Source organism: Maniola hyperantus, chromosome 10 (genome assembly GCF_902806685.2).
Source record: "Maniola hyperantus chromosome 10, iAphHyp1.2, whole genome shotgun sequence".
NCBI lineage: Eukaryota > Metazoa > Arthropoda > Insecta > Lepidoptera > Nymphalidae > Maniola > Maniola hyperantus.
Genome location: NC_048545.1, coordinates 8,134,965 through 8,156,320, shown reverse-complemented (window position 1 = coordinate 8,156,320; position 21,356 = coordinate 8,134,965). Strand labels below are relative to the sequence as shown.

Genomic DNA, 21,356 nt, shown 5'->3' with positions numbered 1-21,356 from the left:
AAAGTATAAACAGATGTATTGGCTTCTTGGTAGATATTCCTCGCTGTCAATACACAACAAGATTCTTTTGTACAGACAAGTCCTGATGCCCATTTGGACTTATGGAATACAGCTGTGGGGCTGTACCAAAAAAAGTAACATCCAAATCATCCAAAGGTTCCAAAACAAAGTACTCAGGAATATTGTAAATGCACCCTGGTAGAAATGATGATATTCATAGGGACCTTCAAATTGAATACGTCCATAAAGTTATCACCAAATCTGCCAAAGCCCACGACTATAGGCTTCACCACCACGTTAACGTTGAAGCAATCCAGCTGCTTGACGTAACGGAGACAGTGAGAAGACTAAAAAGGACCAAACCTTTTGAGTTAGTGTATAGTGATTAGTGATAGTGTACATAGTGTAAGTGCTGAAAGAACACGTGAACAAAGTGTCATATCTCAAATCAAGAAAGACTAAGATGCGTCAGTGTACAATTTCTTAGTATATAAGATAATTTATAAGTTTAGGTTAAAATAAAATTACTTATTGGTTATACATTAGGCTAGATCGTAATATAATTGAGTAGCTTATTGGCACTCAACAATAAGGAAAAAAAAAAAAAAGGGTGTGCGGATGTAGCGTTCATTCGCGGTATTAAGCTTCCGAAAACCAACTCAACCGCCAATCGTCGATGCTAAAAGCATCGTGACTGGTATGGCCCTAAGATGGGATTTTTCGCAAATAAAAATGAACAAGTCTTTTGTCGCCTAAAGAAGCAATTATGCGAGAATTTTTTGTAAGTATTAGGGCTATATAAACTTAGCAGGACAGACGGACGGACGGACGAACGAACATGAAATTTTCACAGAACGTGTATTTTTATTGCCGTTATAAAAGCAAATACTAAAAATTACAAAATGGCTGCCATGAAAATTAAAAAAAAATTAAAAGTGTTATTTCTTGTACAATGGTACGGAACCCTTCGTCTGCGAGCCCGACTCGCACTTGACTAATTTTATATTACCTTTTGACCTCATTGAAAAATAATCTTCAACGATTTTGCATTAAACTCGTTTTTACATTGTTTCTAATTTAATTCTTTGGCAATAGAATTTGTTAGAATTTTCTACCTGGTCTCTTTGTTGTTTAATTTTTTCTTGATTTTATGATTTTTTCTGTATTTTTTTGTACCAATACATAGCTAACGAAACGTAGATGTTTTTAAAATAATCCGCAGGATAAGTGCCATAGTAATTTTTACAGAAAATTTGCGAGTTATTCAAAGAATTAAATTTAAAAATTGAAAACTTGTACAGTTTTTGGGCTGTAATTTTAAATAGCTTGACGATTTTTCTTGTTTTATAACTGTTTATTATTAACAAGGATATGTACTAGCAAGAAATAAAAAAAAATCTGATGAAATACATTGTTCCTTTTTTTTATTAATTTTTAAAGTGGCAAACACCCCATTACCAAGAAAAAAATAAAAAAATGAATAACTCGAAAACGATACACTTTTGCATAAGCACTTTAGGGGTCGTTTGATAGCTAATGTCCTGTACTATAACCCTTTAACGGGATCGTGTCCTATTATCCTGTAACCCTGTATAATAAATTGTAAAACCTAAGAGATAAAATCCCGTACTCAGTCTAGTATTCTGGAAGCTCATCGCATTATTATCCCAAGCAAATCCCTACTATAATGATGTCATTAGGTACTGAAAAGCGGCCACGACCCCTTATCGTAGAGGTAAAATAGGTTTTAAGTAAGACACATTGCCTGTCAAGTTGCCAACAATCGGGTACTTGGTTGTGAAATGTGAATATATATCGTAGAGACAAAACAAAATTTAATGGCAAAACATGTCTTGTCCATTTTGCATACTAATGTACGATAGAGTAGGACAAAATAGAGTTATCGGAAAACTGTAAACTCGTAGAACAAGCTGCTAGGATAACGCTAAGTTAAGGTGTGAATGTGATACTTACAACTCAATATTGCAGTAAGGGCACAGACATTTTACAACTTGTTGTGAATGTACGAACGCCCGACCTCCCGAAAAGAAGGCGGACGTCTTTCTACTACCACTAGGCTATCGCCACTTACTCAATAACAATATTATTTTTTTATTCAAAATATGTCCCTCATACATACTAGTAATATTTAACTTATAAGAACTCATTCAAAGCGATGATGGCCTAGTGGGTTAAGACATCATCTTCCTATTCGGGGGATATCGGGGCGTCTCGAGCCCCATAAGCTACCACTATACAAAACATCACATCAATTTACTACTACAGTCAAAGACCCTATTCTAAATATTTACCTCTAATTTGCTTCTAAGCATTTTACTTTTAGGCGGTCCATTTAGCGTACTTATCTAATAAAGACCAATGTTTATTAAGCGTTACAAAGCTACTTTATCTCGGGCCTCTGGGACAAATTGTGAACAAAGCCTAATTTTAATAAAATGGGTAGCTTCCATTTAAATACATGTAACATCATTGTGTAGACTTAAATGTGGTATTATTTTAAACCCCCTTTTAAACCAGGGAATGATTTTTTAAGTAGGTATCTTCACGAGTCAGGAGTCGTGCGGTTGGTATTAAAATAATTTATACCTACAGTTTATTTAATATAGACTTTCAAGTTTCAACTGTATATAATATTGCGTTTGTGCATAAGTTTGTTCTTGTTCTATAGGGTGCCTAAGTTTGTCCAAGAAAATCACGTGTAGCATCTCCGATTGTTATTTCATTTCTTAGGTAGGTACTGCGTAGGTAGGTGCTGTGGTTATCACTAAACCTACCTATTAATGGAAAAATGAGTAACACTAAAAAAGAGTATTATTACGGACCTAGAGTACTTTTTGCCCCGGAACGGGATTTTAAATATAACTTATCCACCGGGGACAAAGTCGCGGGCATCATGTATTAAATAATTAAACATAGGTACCTAAAACAATCCAAATGACCAAGGTGTTCCCCAGCACCGCGAGCAGCAGCATCACCGCGAACACGAGGAACCAGGCAAGCTGCCCCCACCAGGGGGGGCTGTACGGCCTCTTGCCCAGCCCCATGCAGTTGCCGAGAGCGACTCTGCCGACAAAACATAACCTTTCATTTTTTTAATCTCATACAGTGTTATACATAGTTACCACCCGACCGGCAAAGACGTACCGCCAATAGATTTAGCGATTCGATACGATGCCGCATAGAATCCCATTAGAAGAACGAGTTTCATCATCATCAACCGATAGACGTCCACTGCTAGACATAGGTCTCTTGTAGGGACTTCCACACGCCACGGTCTTGCGCCGCCGCCTGAATCCAGTGGCTCCCTGCGACTCGACCAAACCAAGATTTTTGAGCTTTACTTACGCTGATAATATTATGACTATGAGGTATACATTTAATGGTGTCGAAACATTATGTAGAAAAAGCAATATTATTATACAAATTATTCATAGCCCAATGACAAAGGGTCGTTATAGGATATCAAACTTTCGCAGTAATAGAAGCTTTGCGACTGAATTTATGATTTTAGTCTAATAAGAAGGTACCTACCGTTTATTCGTTTCTCCAACTTTGACAAGTGGAAATATTGAAAGAAAATATTATTTCTTCGTAGAAAGTACAAGTTGTAGCTAACTATAACGAAAACAAGATTCAGAGAAGCGCAATTTGTTTGTCTCCGGAAATTGTGTACAGTTCCTTCATATAAATTAATTAAAAGCTTAATTAAGCCGATTTAGCTTAGTAATAGGAAGAGAAAGTTAATATTTAGGCAGGATTAGAGGAAGTATTTCTTTTTGACAATCTTGCAATAATATGTTTACTTAGGTATTTTTTATTAATTAAGTATTAGGCAAACCCTTGACCATAATCACAGATGATGGAAAGTGATGATGCGGGACGCGTTTTCCTAGATGCCTATTCACTTTTGTTTTAAAGATAACCGTATTGTAATTGCTTTTTAATAATATTCTATCTCCTTATAGAACATATTATATACGTATATAGGTAGGTACCTAATACATACCTACATATAAAAAGACTTGTCCTAACTTATTGACCTATCAACGTAAAACCTGATCAACTGGGCTAGAAACTTTTTGAAAATTATTATTTTTATGAAAGTTCCACCCACACATGTTATTAAAGAAGCGATGAAAGTTTATACAAAAGTCCGTCATTTTTTCAAGATTCAATATTCAGGATTCAAGAGTCTTTATTTGCAGAAACATTTTTTACAATAAGATGTTTATAAAATTGACATTTATTACAATAAGATGTTGTAAAAGGGCCCCGTCGGCACCCTTCAGGTACCTGCGGAACCCTAAAAATCAAAAGTTTCGTGACGTTTGTCATTAACAATTGTTCTACGTACCTACGTAACACCCGTGACACCGTAATTAATGATAACATGCTGTTATATAGTAATAATAATAATAATTGTCGTCGATAGTAGGTTAGGACCTTTGTCCCTTTCATAATAAAACACTAACAAGTATAAGTAATAAAATCTACACTTTTGGCTATTATAGCTATTATATAGCTTCAGTCAAACTTTTCTCAATGATTTTTTCTTGAAAATTTGAAATATCAATCAACTAATTATAATTCAATTTACGACTAAATAGTCGCACCGTGGCGCCTGGAATTGTAATCGTCTTAGAAATAGAATACCTACATAGTACACGCGTGTATAAATATTGTATTGCCCATCGTCGCAATTACATAATATAGGAATTATTTGCGTTTTAAGCAATTAAATATCACTTGCTTTAACGCTGAAAAAAAGGTCTACTTTGTCGCATAAGATTAGACCGGCCATACACGGACAGCTTGAAGCAGTCAGGATGGACTGCTTCAAGCTGCGACTGCATATTGAACTACAGACTTCTACGTACCTATGTAAATACACGAACCGCTCAAGCAGTTGCAACTGATTCGGGCGATTCGCAGTACGGTGAAATTTAATCATGCGGTCAAGCAGTCGCCAGGCATATATGACTGCTCGAGCTGTCGACTGCTCTCGCGCAGTTACCTCCGCCCGCGCTCTTCAGTCCACGTCGCGCATGCTTCTCGCCCGCACGCATCGTTTGTTTATTGAGAACATTGAAATTGCTAACTGCTTGAGCAGTTAAGCTGACTGCTAGATGGCAACTTCAAGCTGTTGACTCTGACTGCAAGAGCGGTACATGTACGTTGATCACTGGCTAACCGCTCGAGCAGTCCGTGTATGGCCGGCCTAAACAAACGGTGAAAAAGCAAATTAAATTTGAATTTCGCGGGCAGACCCGTGTCTTGGGCCTAAAGAATTGAATTTTGAAAAAAATTTTCTTGGATATCTACGTTATAATAGCTATCTATCTGCATGCCAAATTTCAGCCCGACCCGTTCAGTAGTGAGCGCAGAAATCGTCCAGTTACAGTTTTATTAATAAGTACAACGTTAATAAGCATTTAAAGATTTTTCTTCTTGATATTATGTCACCATAATGTCAGCAACACTGGTTAGATTACTCCCCAAATACAACTTCTGTGTAATAAGTCTATGATAAGCATCAGTAAGAATTATAAATATAAATATATATAATAAGAACTTAATCAGTAAGAATATTGTAATGTACTTAATTGATTATTGTAAAATTAATACTGGATGTGACGTCACCTGACAGAGCGAGGCGGCTCTCTCGACCAATCATAAATTGGCATATAAAAGCGATGGAGGTGATCAGAGAAAGTGCGGGGCGTTGAGCCGGCTCGCTCTGGCAGTTGATTTTTGGCAAGTGAAGTGTAAAGGTGAAAAGTGAAATTGTGAAGTGATAAAAGTATAAGGTGGTATCATTATAATATTCATTACGAGTAGATTATGTGTTATTTCCCTCCATTATCAATTATAGAATAGTCTGATATCTCCTGACATCAAAAAATGTAGGATTCTGTCGCGGTAATCTGAAATGGTGCTGACAATAACATTATTATTTTTGTGTGTAAACAATCGTGAACCATGTCAAATGAAAAATAGGTCGATGAATTATTTATTTTGATAGACCCACACAATATAAGATGTGAACGTTTCAGCAGAACAAAACAGCTTTTTCCATTTTAAAAACGAACAAACAAAATATGCGCTTAGTTAAATTGGCTAAGCTATTATACTGGTGATCACTGAACCAATTTGCATCAATGATCCGCCATTAGATTCGCAATTTCGGCCCAGAAGGTCGACAGTTACAGACTTAATGCATTCAACTGGTAAGTACCTCCCTAAATATTTTTTGCAGCTAAGGCATAACACAAAACTGTTGGATCATTTCTAAGTACATTATCTCATTGTACACCTAAATCTCTTTCAAGAAATATAATGCCTTTTATTATGTGACTTATCTCTGTTACTATTATATATTCTGTGGTACATACCTATTATATTCTGTATCTCTGTTCGTATAGAATTTAATGAACACGTAGATAGGACGACGATATCATTATGTAAGCTCATTTAGGAGCTTATTCTAGAAACCAATTGATATAATTGATGTATTTGTTTTATATATGTGCCTACAGCTCAAACTGGAAAGTCTAGAAACTTGAGATTGTTCATGTAGGTTTGTTAATAAAGAAAACCCCTACTAAGAAAGTATTCACAGAAATTCCACCCACACGAAGACAGAGCGGTTCAGCTAGTATATTAATTATTAATTCATGAACTTACTCTAAGGCACAGATTGATTCTACTAAGATCCGATCAGTTAACCTATGCCCTGAATGAAAGATTTCAAGTTAAATATTGTGATAACCACAGAGAAATGGATGTTACTCGTACCTACCCCTCGTACCTATAAGCTTATTCACAAGTTCGTGGTATCAACGGGATTAGGTACCTACCTACGTTCCCTCTGATTTTGTATAGCCTCATAGGCTATAGGTCAAGTGGACTGCCTAGTACCGAACTAGTAATGGATAAAAAAACAAAATTTTAAGTGCCCCCGATACTATAAAATGATAGATTTATGCCAAAGCACAAGCTAGCTAATTTATGATACCTATTTTTTGTTCGATTGAAAAGAGAAGGGCGGATTTTGGGCTCATATCCAACTACTCTTTTAAAGTAAATTAATCTTATTTTAATTTATGCATGATGGTTAGTTATTTATATTTTATGTTTTATAGGCTATCCAACCTATAAAACATAAAATATAAAGATGGATAGACAGATAGACAAAAATTTTAAAAAAGAAACATATTTCATGTACCTTTTTTAAATTTTTGTCTATCTGTCTATCCATCTTTTTGTCCGCGCAAAACTTGAAAACGGCTCAATCGATTATGCCAGGACTTATTACCCCGGGATCTAAGCGACTTTTTATCCCGGGAAAGCGGATAATCTCGCAGGCAGGAGCTAGTAAAAATATATTTAAGAAACTATGAATATACCTATAAGGTAATTCATAGGGTTGTATTTTCATGTACTATAACATTTACATACCTGCCACATAAATGTTATAACTTATAGATAAAAAGAACAATGAATATTATATAAAAAGCTTCCGGCCTTCTATGAAAATTTTTGGGGGTAAATTTGCCCTTCGATGACCTTCGAGCCACCTTTGAGAAACGTTAACGCCTCTAACAAGAAATTTCGTAGCGGCAGCGCTATAAAAATGCTACAAAAAGTATAAAAGTGTGTACCTATACCTACTCGTACTTGCTTCACCCGTTTGATTAGGCTAAAAGCCTATTCTTTTAACCTTTTAACTTTTATTTACAACTAGATGATGCCCGCGACTTCATCCGCGTGGATTTAGGTTTTTAAAAATCCTGTGGGAACTCTTCAATTTTCCGGGATAAAAAGTAGCCTATGTCCTTCCCCAGGATACAAGCTATCTCTTTACCAAATTTCGTCAAAATCGGTTGAACGGTTGAGCCGTGAGCTAGCAGACAGACAAACAGATAGACACACTTTCGCATTTATAATATTAAAAAAGAATGGATAATTCTTCAAACGGTAACAGGGAAGGTTAGAAGATAGATAGTGTTATGGATGTGCGATTTTTATACCTAATATTTGTTGTATAGCACCTGAGATGTCATAATGAAATGAAATGAAAATCTTTTTTATTCGTATAAACTTTTACAAGTGCTTACGAATAGTCGGATGCATCTACCACTGGTTCGGAATGCCTTTCCTGCCGAGAAGAACCAGCAAGAAACTCGGCGGTTGCTCTTTTCAAATATTTGATATAGGTACAAGATTATGCCATGTATAAAATAGTATTTGCAGTCTTGTGCGTTGCTGGAACGAGCTGCAGGTCAAATCCACGCTCTTTTATCATTTAGATAATCTTCAATTGTGTAATATGCTTTTTTCAGGAGCATATTTTTAATAAATTTTTTAAACTTGTGCAAAGGTAAGTCCAAAATAGTTTGCGGGATTTTATTATAAAATATGTTTATTGGAGGAGGTGACGTCCTGCAAAACAGCATTTAACAACTTAGTTAATATACTTAGTTAATATACTTAGTTAATATACTTAGTTAATATACTTAGTTAATTAAGTATAGATAGTGACAGATGAATTAAATTAATCTAAGTCACTTCCATTTCAATGGTATTTGACTTTCCGTTAAAAGTGAAGGATTGCATATTTTAATATTTTTGGAAATTACATGCATCCACAAGGGGTTTAATATAGGATGAACGTTCATACGTTCGACATTTTTCAAGATACTTAAATCCATGAAAATGGGTACCTATTTGTGCTTTCGGTTAAAAATTACCAAACACAATATGTTTCAGGATTTATGGAAATTCCATCACATAGCCGATTTTCCAAAATTCCACTCGAGTGAAGCCCGAGTTTTAAATAGAAAATAATATAATGGAAACATTTTTAACAATAAAATTTAATTTACCGCAATGCAAAGACATTTTGGTAAAGTAGGGATCCCGAAGTAAAAGTGACATCTAATTAAAAGAAGCGCCCAGCCAATCCTACATCAAGATAGCGGCACGGCTTGTGATAACAATTTTCGTCAAGGACAAAACCACAAAAGTCTTATCACGTTGCAGGAAAATTGTGGATTTAAAGATGTCTATATAAATTACAGTACGAGGCCGGAAGTAATGTACATCGATTTTTAGAATCTTCTCGCTTCAGTTGGATTATTCTGCAGAATGTGACAGTTTTGTGGATAAACACTATTGTACAGTACGCGGCCGAAAGTAATGTACATCGACCTTTAGACAGAGATAGCAAATTTGTAGAGCACTGTCTCTGTCGTTGAGACCGACAAAACGTCATATAGGTATGAGTGACAGAGACAACGTTCTACAAAGCCGAAATGTCATTCTAAAGGCCGATGTTCATTACTTTCAGCCGCGTACTGTACTTGTATGAATGATCTTATAGTCAAATTAGTTTGTAAAATTAATGGATTAAAGTTTAAACCAATAGGTTTCATCTATCGAAGGGATTTCAGTAGGTAAATTCTATTTTCAATCATAATAAAGTCTACCTACGTAAAATTATCGAGGACATTATTTAGACCCTAAACTTATTTACGATCCCAACAGGTTATTTTCTGTATATATCCGAACCGTGTCAACCTCAATAGAATTTAAAGCACAAATAGCTGAAAAGTCTGCCACAGTTTCCATTATAATTATAATGAAATTACCTAGATGACACAGAAAAACTTTAAAAAGTTCAGATCATAAAACTAGGACTAGAATATAAATTAACTCATCTATAATGGGAAAAGTTGATGAAGGCAAAGTTTTGACGGGCTAGATAGAGTCATAGCGTAATCTACTTCTCTCGCATTAATCTTTAGCTAAATGGCGAAATAGACGCACAAACCAAGGGGTGGTTTTGACATCAATGCAGCACATCATACAAATTAGGATATGTTTATGAACTCATATATTTTTAGCATTTAAAACACCGTCGCAGGAAATTTACGAACTAATTTTTTTATTAATATTACCTACCTAGTTACCTATATTAATATAGAAGTCACTCCGCCCAGGCTTCTCTCGTAGTGGAAGTCTAAGTTTTAGAGAAAACAGATTATTTAGATTTACATGTAAAGTCTTAAGTTTCTAGACCTAGCGATTGAAGCTATATGTTGATATAACGTTGAACAGGTATGTTCTATTGGACTTCAGTATTGAATAAAGAATAAATGAATGAGATACCTACTCTTTATTGCACACCAAAAGAGAAATTCAAACAAACATTATCACTTTGAAGCGATCACCACCAGGCAACCACATATTGATATAAAGGAAGCAAAGGAAGTAGTGAAAAATATTACCACTTTCAATCATTTTCGGGGCAGTGATAATATTCGAGTCAGTTTTCCCCTCCATTTGCAGTAATTTTCAAAGCAGCCTCGATATTTCGACGGCCTTCGAGCCTTTTTTGTGAAACATTAACGCTTCAAATAAGAAATAGAACACCGCCATAAATGTGCCACAAAATATACAAAAGGGAACTCTTATTTTTACTACACTCGATCTGATATTGATATTGAAACAATAAATTGTATCGCAGATCTCGTAATCGAAAACTACTATACTCAAACGCTTGTAAGTAGGTAATTCTTAGGACTGATATTCATCCTACGCTGATGTTAGTACGTACGTTTGATCGCGCATACGAATTTACATCGATAACTTCTCCGCTAATTTTCCGCTACTCTCTCCGCTCCGCAGTCCTCTCTCAATACAAATGTTTAATTCTAATTTAAATATTAGCCAATCAAAGTCAATGAAATTTTGTAGACACGTTCTAGAAACTAATTGTGTTTGGTTTGCCAGATTTTCGTAAAAATATTTCGGGTAGCCGGGACAGATATTATTTAGAATAAAAATATTTCGTTTTAAAGTATTTGTAGTTTAAAGTAGTAAAGATTAGTATGTAAACCTTTGAACCATTATTACATTGAAATTAAGTAATAAAGGAAATCTGGAAATCACGGACACAGAACGTACCTATCTACAAAATTTCGTTGAGTTTGATTGGTTGATATTCAAATGAGAGTCAAACTACCTTTGTTTGGATCGTTTGGATCGCACTATACGCATAAACGTAAATACTCTAGGGTAATAACTCAATAATAATGCTGACAGCATCGCAGACAAACACGTAGTAGGTACTCGTGACCGATATCAGCGTAGGAGGAATTTTGCCTAAGTCTCAACCAAAGCTAATGGACGGAGGCCTATAAATTTAACTTATCATCCTACCCACTTTTACTACTTGTTTGAAAGGGGATATTACAAAAACTGTTCGCGTCTGGACAATTTAATTGCAGTGTTTCATTAGGCCATAAATTAAATCATATAAGTAAACTAATATAAAATAGATTTTCCTTGAGATTCCGCGCAAAATTATAAAATGCTAGGCAATAAATTCCGGCAATGCAGTGATGGTTCCTTAAGTGCATGTGTCTGTTGCCAAAATCTACTACAAAGTATTTCCTCCTTTGCATTTCAATGCACCTGAGCTTGTTTGAATCCCTTTAAGTATACCTACCTATCTAGAGTAGACGGTCCCACTAAAACTTTTAATAAGTAGGTGAGGCACCTTGCTTTAACAGAAAATAGGAGCTGCGAGAATAAAACCAAGAAAATAATGATGAAAATCTTAGCACCTTTGTGGGTACATTAAAAGTTTATTGAATTAATATAACATTCGTACTTAATACTTTTTTTAATGTTCATAGTCTGCCTCTTTACAAGATATCTAGTATAGCAAGCGGCTTCGGCAACCGGAAAAATTTGTTTACGCCAAGTAAACAAATTTTGCCATTTCCAATTTGTGTACTTGTATGTATGAAGATTATTGCATTAGCGTACAGATAGCAAATTGCGTTGTTAGCATTCCTCATATGGAAACAAAATGTCCTTGTTTGTAATGAATCGATGAATAAATTACACAAAATGATTGGATGGTTTGAAACACAAATTCCCTCTGCTGGCGATTCATAATTTAAAGATTTTAACTGTTGTCTTTTTCTTATACAGCTAAATACATTTTACTTCATCATCATCATCATCAACCGATAGACATCCACTGCTGGGCGTAGGTCTCTTTTAGAGACTTCCACACGCCACGGTCTTGCGCCGCCGCCTGAATCCAGTTCCCTGCGACAGGCGACTCGTCTGATGTCGTCCGTCCACCTAGTGGGGAGGGGTCTTCCAACGCTGCGTCTTCCGGTGCGAGTTCGCCGTTCTAGCACCTCGGGACCCCAATAATATAATATAAAAATAATAAATAGAATAATAATAATAATTTATTTAATACAATTTGGTGCTCCAAGGTCGGACATGTTATACCGGTGTCTATTACAAGTGATAGTGATAATACTTCTTACAAGTTGGCTAAAATTGACCAGACTACTATTTCAGACCAATTTCAGTTTAAGGTTACATAGTCAACGAAAGGCCATTATTTACTCCGAATTATTTATCACATGACGCATTAATTCTGAAATATTACATTATCGACCTCTGTTAACAGGACACGTATAAACAACGAGCAATCGTTCAAGGCTGAATTTATAATGGAATCTGATATATCAGGGGTGGTCTTATAGCCACATTACACATCAAACAATTGCATTGATTGATGTAATACTAACCCAAATGGGGAACAATAATAATGGTGTTCAATTAGGCCTGTTTCCTTAAGGGCTCTTTTCTGGAGACGCGGCGCGTTGCACGTCATGAGGTGCGTAGTACTACGCCATAATATTATAATATAACAAGCAAACGCTACTGCATATAAACGCTTTGCAGAAATTCAGTCACTTCTTCAGTCACTTCTTTTAACTATAATTATATAAATAGTTTCTATCCTGCAAAAAAAATCATTGATGTTGGAAGCTCTCTTCATAAAAAAATACATTCCATATTTATACTTTACATACTTCATATTTTGTGGTTAAAAATGCATTCAGCGCAATTTCAAAAATAAAGAAATCAGTCAGGGAAAAAGTGTACGTACAAATAAGCTAACGCAGCGAAATTAGAATCGACCTTTCTTTTAGCTATCGTAGCAAGACTTCTCGTTTATTTTTTACGAATATTCTTTTCGCGAAGGCATTTCAGGGAAAATTATAAAATTGTGATCCAAAACATTCATTCCCCGGTTGCCATCTCGTTCTGTCGCGTACTATACCTATGTATAATTTTACTACATGAAGTTGTTAATGAATGTTGTTGTTCGTTATCCGTTACATTACATGAGAGCATAAGTTAGTCGTTCTTAGATCGAATATCTGTTAACATGTCTTGAGTGTCAGTTAATTAATCTTAGCTTCACTGTTGCGTTGGCGTTTGTTTCGCATGAATAACAAGTGCCTGTGCCCATACCTGTCTATAAGTAAATAGATCGTGAGCAGTTAATGTATAGTACAAGTTGAAATTGCAATCGGGGAAGAAACGCCCTGCACACCCGCACAGCCCCCGCGCTAGCCCAGTGCGGGGTGACGTGCGGGTATGCGGGGCGTCCGCCCACCTCATTCCCTGATTGCCATCTCAAACTGTCGCGGACTATATCTATATGTCAATACCTACTGCAAAATCTTCAATGTGGCTAATTCTGTTGTATTAGAAAATCTCAACTAAATTAAAATGGCAGGTCGAAACATATTTATAATTTATATATTATCTTGCTTGTTGCTCTCTGCGGAAAAGGATAAGACTAGATTTAGACCTGTGAAGTGTGAATTTAGTTTAGTGATTGTGTACAAGAGAATTATTAGCCACAATGCTTAGCTAAATAAGTTACTTTTTATTCTTATCATTCTCTATGCTCCATAGAATGTACATATTAAAATGTTTACCTACCTACACATATAATTTGCAAACTCCTTAGTATCTGCGTCTAAAGTAAATGCGGTATCCTCACGAGGCTTTGCAGGCACCGGCTACGAGGCTAATAATCTGGCTGCGCCCGCTGCACAAAGCTAAGCCTCACTGCCCCGCTTAGTCTGAACTCTAGACTCGGCTAATAAGATTTCATTCCATTATTATTATTTTTGCTTAAATTTTTTTTAATTCTTTTTTATCGATCTTCTGTTCTATATATTTGGCTCCTACGTACAGTAGGTACATGTGGTCATACCTACTTCATTCACTATCATAATAGCCCATTGTACTCATGTTGCCAACTTATACCGCGTGGTATAGCTACTCATGTGACCACGTTTCGCTACCGAAGTCAATAAACAAATACCTTCCTTAAAATAGTAGTATGAGAAATCCAATATTGCTGATATTGAGAAGTAATAAAACCTTTTATGCCAATACGAAACAATGGATAACTTTATAGGTATAGGTACTTAATGTAATAATTTCATAATCGCAAAATATATACCTAATAATAAATACAGTACGTGGCAGGAAATATTGTACACCGACCTTTAGAAAGAGATAGCGGTTTCGTTGATCGTTGTCTCTGCGTTGAGACCGACAAAACGTCACATAGGTATGAGTGACAGAGATAACGCTCTACAAAGCCGAAATCACATTCTAAAGTCAATGTACAATATTTCTTGCCGGCTACACTGTAAGTAGCATTTTACGTCTCAGGTTCGTTGGAAAAAAATCCTCTAACTTTCACATTTCCCACACTCAACAGGTGTGTAAACTAAAGAGACAGAAATTTCTCTAATATTTTAACGTTTTCACTGAAAGTAAGAAGTCTGGACAAAGTAAACAAACAAGGTTTTGGAATCCTCGTTCCGGAGAGTACAGCGTTGGATGACATTTCCACTAAGTAGGTAGGCAGACGAGTCGCAGGGAGCCACTGGATTTAAGCGGCGCAAGACCGTGTCGTGTGGAAGTTCTAACAAGAGACTATGTCCAGCAGTGGAAGTTTATCGGTTGACGATGATGATGATATAAAAGATGGGTTTACTTGTGTACAAGATGATCGATCGAGAGCATAAGTAATTTACCTATGCACTATGCACTAATCTAGCAACAAAAAAACGCTTGATTTATATAAGACTGCTTTTATTTTTAAATTCAAAAACCAGAAATACAATAAGTATGACTACAAATAAAGATATCTCGAATTTAAGTAAACTACAAGTTTCACGGCACAGCTCTTAATTAAATCACATTATGAATAGGTGATACCTATACAGTACGCGGCAGAAAATATGTACATCGACCTTTAAAAAGAGATAGCGGTTTCGTAGAGCATTATCTCTGTCGTTGAGACTGACAAATCCTCACATAGGTATGAGTGACAGAGACAACGCTCTACAAAGCCGAAACCTCATTCTATAGATTCCAATAGTTCAACGGTGAAGGAACGGACTTACTTCACAAAGGTCGCCCGGTTCAAACCCCACCCGTTGCACTATTGGCTTACCCACTCCTAGCGTAAGCTTTTCGATTAGTTAGAAGGGAAAAGGGAATATGTCAATTAACATGGCTAATATTCTTCTTTTTTTAAAGTTTGATGTACAATATTTTTTGCCAGCATGTACCTACATGTTACCTAGTGGTTGAAAACCATGGAACCTTTTGAAGGTTAGACCTAAATGTAATCATTAGAAGCTTTTATGTTAATTATATATGAAACGTGTGTAAAAGGCACGAAGTATATGTTACCATTAGTTTTAGACCTCCGCGCGTCTGCTCAATACCTGGTACCTGCTTTTAGTTTCTACTTCATCACTCTACCTGCTTTTAGTTTTCACCATTTGCCTACAGATTATTTACTTAACCCACATATTATACCTATGTAGATGTACCTACTTACATACACTTTAATACGTTATATTGGAACTTATAATAATCCTTTAACGAATCATAGGACCAACAACTTACAGGAAAACTCAATTTCAATCCTTTTTACTTTTGCATAAAATATTGTTGTGAAGTAGGCGATCTGATAACTAATGGCGGCAGAACGATCGCATCGTCCTACGACCTTTATTATGGTTCATAATCTTGTATCATGTAGGTATACCTACTAAAAATAGAATGATTCTAGACTGTTGGAACTTTTAGACTATAGTACAGCAAGAATGTTTTTTACTGCTTCCACTTTTTTGTAGGCAATATTACTTTTATAACCCGTTTATTGCTTTACGTCCTAAAAGCTTTTTATGTGAAATAATAAAGGTATATTAGCCAAGCAATAATCTAACCGTATGGCAGCGAAGTGATAAATCTACAACACTACGTCAAGCACGAAAATTGTCGTAGATTGCACTGTGATCGTTAAACAAATGGTGGAAATAACTAAGAATTCCAAAATTACTTCCACTTGGGCCTAAAAGTAATTGTTATGTTTGGAGAAGCGATTCTCATTTCCTTGTTCTTTATTATTCTTAATCTTGAGGATCATTAAGTAAATAAATATTCTCCCCTTATTTGGAGCAAATCGTTGGATCACAAATTGTGGTCACGCAAATTATTTTGTTCGTTATTTTTGTTTTTCTTATATACGGATTCCTACTAAGTTGTTGTTATAACTTCTGTAGGTATTATACCTATCAACTAATGGATGTTCCAATTATATTAAAATAATAATGTTTAGAACCGATTGTAATGATTAGACTTAATAACTCAACTGTTACATATGCCAAATTAAAGTAATTTAATAGTACCTAGTCAATTATAATATTGAAACTGTTGAGACGAAATTATTGGGACTAAAAAATGAATAATTACGACAAAAATCTTAATATATTTCAAAAATAAATCATTGACGCAGATTCATATTTTACTCTGGACTACATAATAAATATAAAAAAGGTAAGAAACTTTTATTATCAGTCCTGTCAAACCAGCGGCGTTTAATGTACTGAAGTCGGAACTCGTCATGTCGTCCAATTACGGTTTTATTATACGAAAGTATACTACAAACTTTTGCAAAATAAAATAAGACAAAAGTTTTTTAAACTAACCTCGTATCTATATAATAGTATAGTGATGTCGACGTTAAGCTATAAAAGCTTTGTGATTTTATTTCCGCTTATAATTTTTTCAACTTCTTTCAATCTAACAGCTTTGACTTTTATAGACGAACTCTTCGATTGAGTTGGGCCTGTTATTGGCCTATTCTATACAGTGGTAATCACTACTACTAGTAACCAATCAACAAAGAATTTGGAAGTACTACTACGTGGAATCAAACATTCATCGGATATTGCTGTCAAAGTCAATTCGATCCAATAACTATTCAATTCCTAAAGCTATAGCTACCGAGTATCTTATAGGCACAAATTGCTTTACTAAAGTCACATTTATGTAATGGAGAAGAGAGAAGATGAACGCAACACATTTAGTGAAAGTCAACGCTTTCATTTTGATTAAAAACAGAAGCTACGACATTGTTACGCATTTTTCCTCATACCCTTTCGCAATGGCATCCATAACGACTTTTTGATGACAATTCCGAATTTTCCTGAGCCACCCTACAAACATCAGCATTAAAGAAGGACTCTCGGACCAAATACAAATATTTCTTATAAAAATTTACCTACAAAAACTACATAAATAACTACCACCGCACTGCTACGATACCTCTACGACGCGGCACGATCTCCGAAATGATCTATCGAAATAACTGACTAAATTCTCATGCTAATTTCTTGCACGGTGCGGAATTAAATCAGAGTTTAAGTATTATAACAGCTATTCTCTGGTTTGGTGATGTCTGGCTTCTGGCCCGAGCCTCGCTCCACTCAATTATTGTCGTCACTTCCCCTCGAGTTGTCGACCGTCCTTTTTACACCTCGCATCCCTAATTTTAGCGTTCAAACTACCGTGAGTGATTTCCATTATAAATAATATCTATCCCGGCTGTACTCACGTGTCTAGTCGACGTTAGCCCGACTAGTTTCGAACCCATCCGGGGTCCTTTTTCAACCACCACCCCCACCCCAGCCACCGTCACAGCGGGCTCCACGGGCAGCGGCACGCGCGGCCCGCAGTCAAAAGCGCGGCGCGTGCGCGAACGGACTCCCTTGAAAAAGGACCCCGCATGGGTTCGAAACTAGTCGCTCTAACGTCGACTAGACACGTGAGTACAGCCGGGATAGATATTATTTACAAGTATTAATTTTTTTTTTCAGGACAGGCGAAGATTATAAACCACTACAGCCTTTTTATATTGCCACGCTAAAGATTAAAATCATTCATTTCATGACCGATCGATTCGAAATACACTAACGAAAATTTCGTTTATTAGTAAGACAAGACAAATATATAAATAAATTACGTCACAACAATTAGGTTATTTAAAAAAATAGACAACCTTTAGCCCTCTCTAAACAAGGATGAAACTTAACTAATTAGATACTTATGATTTAAAATAAGATACAGAAAAGAATATGCCGTATGCTCACTATTTAAATTTAATTTCCGAAAATATAATATTTGGTTTAGTTTTAATTTGGGTTTGAGACTAAAGATTTAGTAAATTATGAGCCGGCAAAATTTCATCCATCTGCTTTAATATAAAACATTGCGAGGAATACTTACTTAAGTTTGATGTCCTCAAGGATCTGACTGGGTAACAAGTCCAGGATCTGCGAAACGTTGAGGTTGTCCCAAGGAAAATCCGACCCTAGGGCCTGCTGGGTACAGTTGATAAATGTCTGGATTTCTATCTCAGAGTCCATCGCAAATCACTCACTTAACTAACGTCTTCACAAAAAGTCTTTGAGTCATTATTGCTTATCAAAACATTCATCGAACAATCAATTCATCGTAAGTGTTCCATTATGTAGCATCACACAAGGTAGAGGTTTCTTAAAATCTTCATGTTAATAACTAACTAGAAAATAAGTATATATTTGACCTAGGTACCAAAAGTGTAGGTAAGAATTTAATTGAAACTGAATTTTATACATTACTTTACTAGAGGGGTTATTTTTTCGTAGAGTAAGGCACGGCACATATATTGATATAATATAAATTGGTAAAGCCAATAGGCATAGCAAATATTATGTAATAATTTATATTGACCGCACCGGTATGGCAGTCAAATGTTATCATCCTGTTATTAATCATTTATATAGCTTTTTGTTTGAAATTTAACATACCTATTTTGAAATTTTAGTTTTGCTTTGTATCTACCATTATATTATGTAATCATATTCATAATAATATCTAACATTCCATGATGCTATGATGAAGGCTCGTATTATAGAAATTACTTAGTAAAAAATGTGAAATCTTGACTCACTTTACGGTATAGTAAGAAGAAAAAAAGCATTGAATTTAGAACTTCTTATTTTCAAAAAAATATTTTTGTGCATTATTGTAGTAGGTACTACTACTATAACTGATTCTCGCAGATATCCGCGTGGATTTTTAAAATCCCGTGGGAGCTCTTTGGTGTTCCGGGATAAAACGCAGCCTACGTCACTTTCTAGTTCTTTAACTACCTATAACCATGCAAAAAATCACGCCGATCCGTTACTCCGTTGTGGTGTGATTGAAGGACAAACCAACTTATCAATAAACAAACAAACAAACACACTTGATAATAGTGATGTTTACGTGTTTATCTAGTACTATCTTAATCACTCACCTTTTTAACTATTTATTTCTTTTGGGGAAAAAACTTCAAAACATGCCACAAAATTAAGTACCTACCTACTCCGAAAATGCACTCATTCAATATTCACATAATTATTTATTATGAACCAAGTTTTCATGTAACGGACTCTATTATTGTTCTCTTGAATAGCGCAACGGCCTCGTCGGTTGTTAGTGGAAATTTTCCACAACCACTGCAATAGAACTACGAGTACCATTAAAGCTTAAAATGCATTTCCATCCATGAATTGGCTAAATATGACATGGCATTACAACTGTTTAATTTTTTTAAGCCGTAGCCAGGGGGGCTTTAACCCCCAAACCTCCTCCCCCCCCCCCTCCGAAATCACAGACAAAAGGAAATTATTTTTCAAAGGCTAGTTCTAGAATTTACCAATTTTTTTTGTTCATAAATCAAAAATTTCGCGCTCGCTTCGCTCGCGCTTTTGTTCTGTATTTCGTTGATGCCCGCCCGCAACTGTGTCCGCATTGATTTAAGTTTTCTAAAGTCCCGTCGGAACTCTTGGATTTTACGGGATAAAATGTCTATGCATGTTTCTGGTATGCAAGCTTTCTCTGTAGAGTACCTGGTTAAAAAGACACCGTGAAAAGGTAACAGATAGGTAGATAGACAGAAACAGATTTTTTCGTAAATATATCAAAAACTACATAACATACTTAGTAGTAAAAAAACAATGTATATAAATAAGGCTTTTAATATTCAATCGAAGTGTCCAGAAACTATACAGTTGACACATCTATAAAGGGCTGATGGAGATAGAGAAAGAGATAGAAGCGGGTTAATTAGACGCAAAACGGCGAACACTTAAGATACAGTACGTGCTTTCCTACATGACTTTATTAGGAAAACGAATGAAAATACAAAAGGTCAAAGACAACCACCTATTTGAAAGGCAGGTTCTATTGTAATTAATACCTAAGTTAAAAGGACCGGGTTTCTGCTATAAATACAGCCTTAATTTCGTATTGAGAAGTTCAAGTTAAGCTCCTTCTAATGAAAATTTTCCAATAATTCAAAAGTTTTGAAGAGGTAATAAAGTTAACTCAAATTAACTGCCGCCGTACGACTTATACCTGTTCTTGCTTCTTTATACACTTGAAGATTTATTAATGAAACACTTTGAATACGACCGAAGAATAGAAAGCAAGTTTAATTATTTAGGTAGGTACGTTCATATTTTTGCCTATTTAGTATCTAGTAAAGAAGGTACTTACAGTTTTACTATAGTATTTTAATTTATAAGTAATGGATGTATTGTAATTTTGTTTTGGCTTTTCGTAAAATTAGACCCAATTTTTTTTTAAGTAATTTTACTTACAAGTTCATGCATAATAAATATACCCTATTAATATATAAATAAAACGACAACTTTTACAAAAATATGAAGAATGATCATTATGATATATCAGACACAAACAATTGTGAAAATATATTGGTGTTACCTTTTTTTCTCAAAACTACTACATATACCTAACAGATTACTTAGCAGTTAGCACACACTTATCTCATATAACACTAAAATATATCTATACAAAGTCAGTAAGTTTATGAAACTTGAAAATAAGAAGTTCTGTGAAAACTTTTGTATGTTTACAAACAAGTCATATTTTATTGCACTTGATTAAGTTATTTATAGTAATAACTATAAATCGCTGTTCGAAATAATTATTCAGTTATGATTTCCAGTGTACAATCTATTCACCAAAAAGTGTTCTTTTTATCATTAGATCGCAGCATGAAACACGTCCTTTCATGAGCGCGT

The 21,356-nt window shown here is 35.2% G+C and overlaps 1 protein-coding gene across 5 annotated transcripts in view; it reads right to left on the bottom strand.

The window, feature by feature from the left end:
* Nucleotides 1-21,356, bottom strand: part of LOC117985779 (tachykinin-like peptides receptor 86C) — a 60,666-nt gene extending 39,310 nt beyond the window's left edge. For 2 of the 5 annotated variants that reach the window (XM_069501639.1, XM_034972574.2), the window contains exons 1-3: nt 21,037-21,331; nt 18,511-18,805; nt 2,942-3,084 (exon numbers count right to left, since the gene is read on the bottom strand). In XM_069501639.1, coding sequence (XP_069357740.1) covers nt 2,942-3,084; nt 18,511-18,650 — 283 coding nt within the window. In that variant the 5' untranslated portion in view covers nt 18,651-18,805; nt 21,037-21,331. Of the gene's footprint in view, nt 1-2,941; nt 3,085-18,510; nt 18,806-21,036 lie in introns of all 5 variants that reach the window. The other 3 variants (XM_069501640.1, XM_069501642.1, XM_069501641.1) reach the window with 3 other exon arrangements.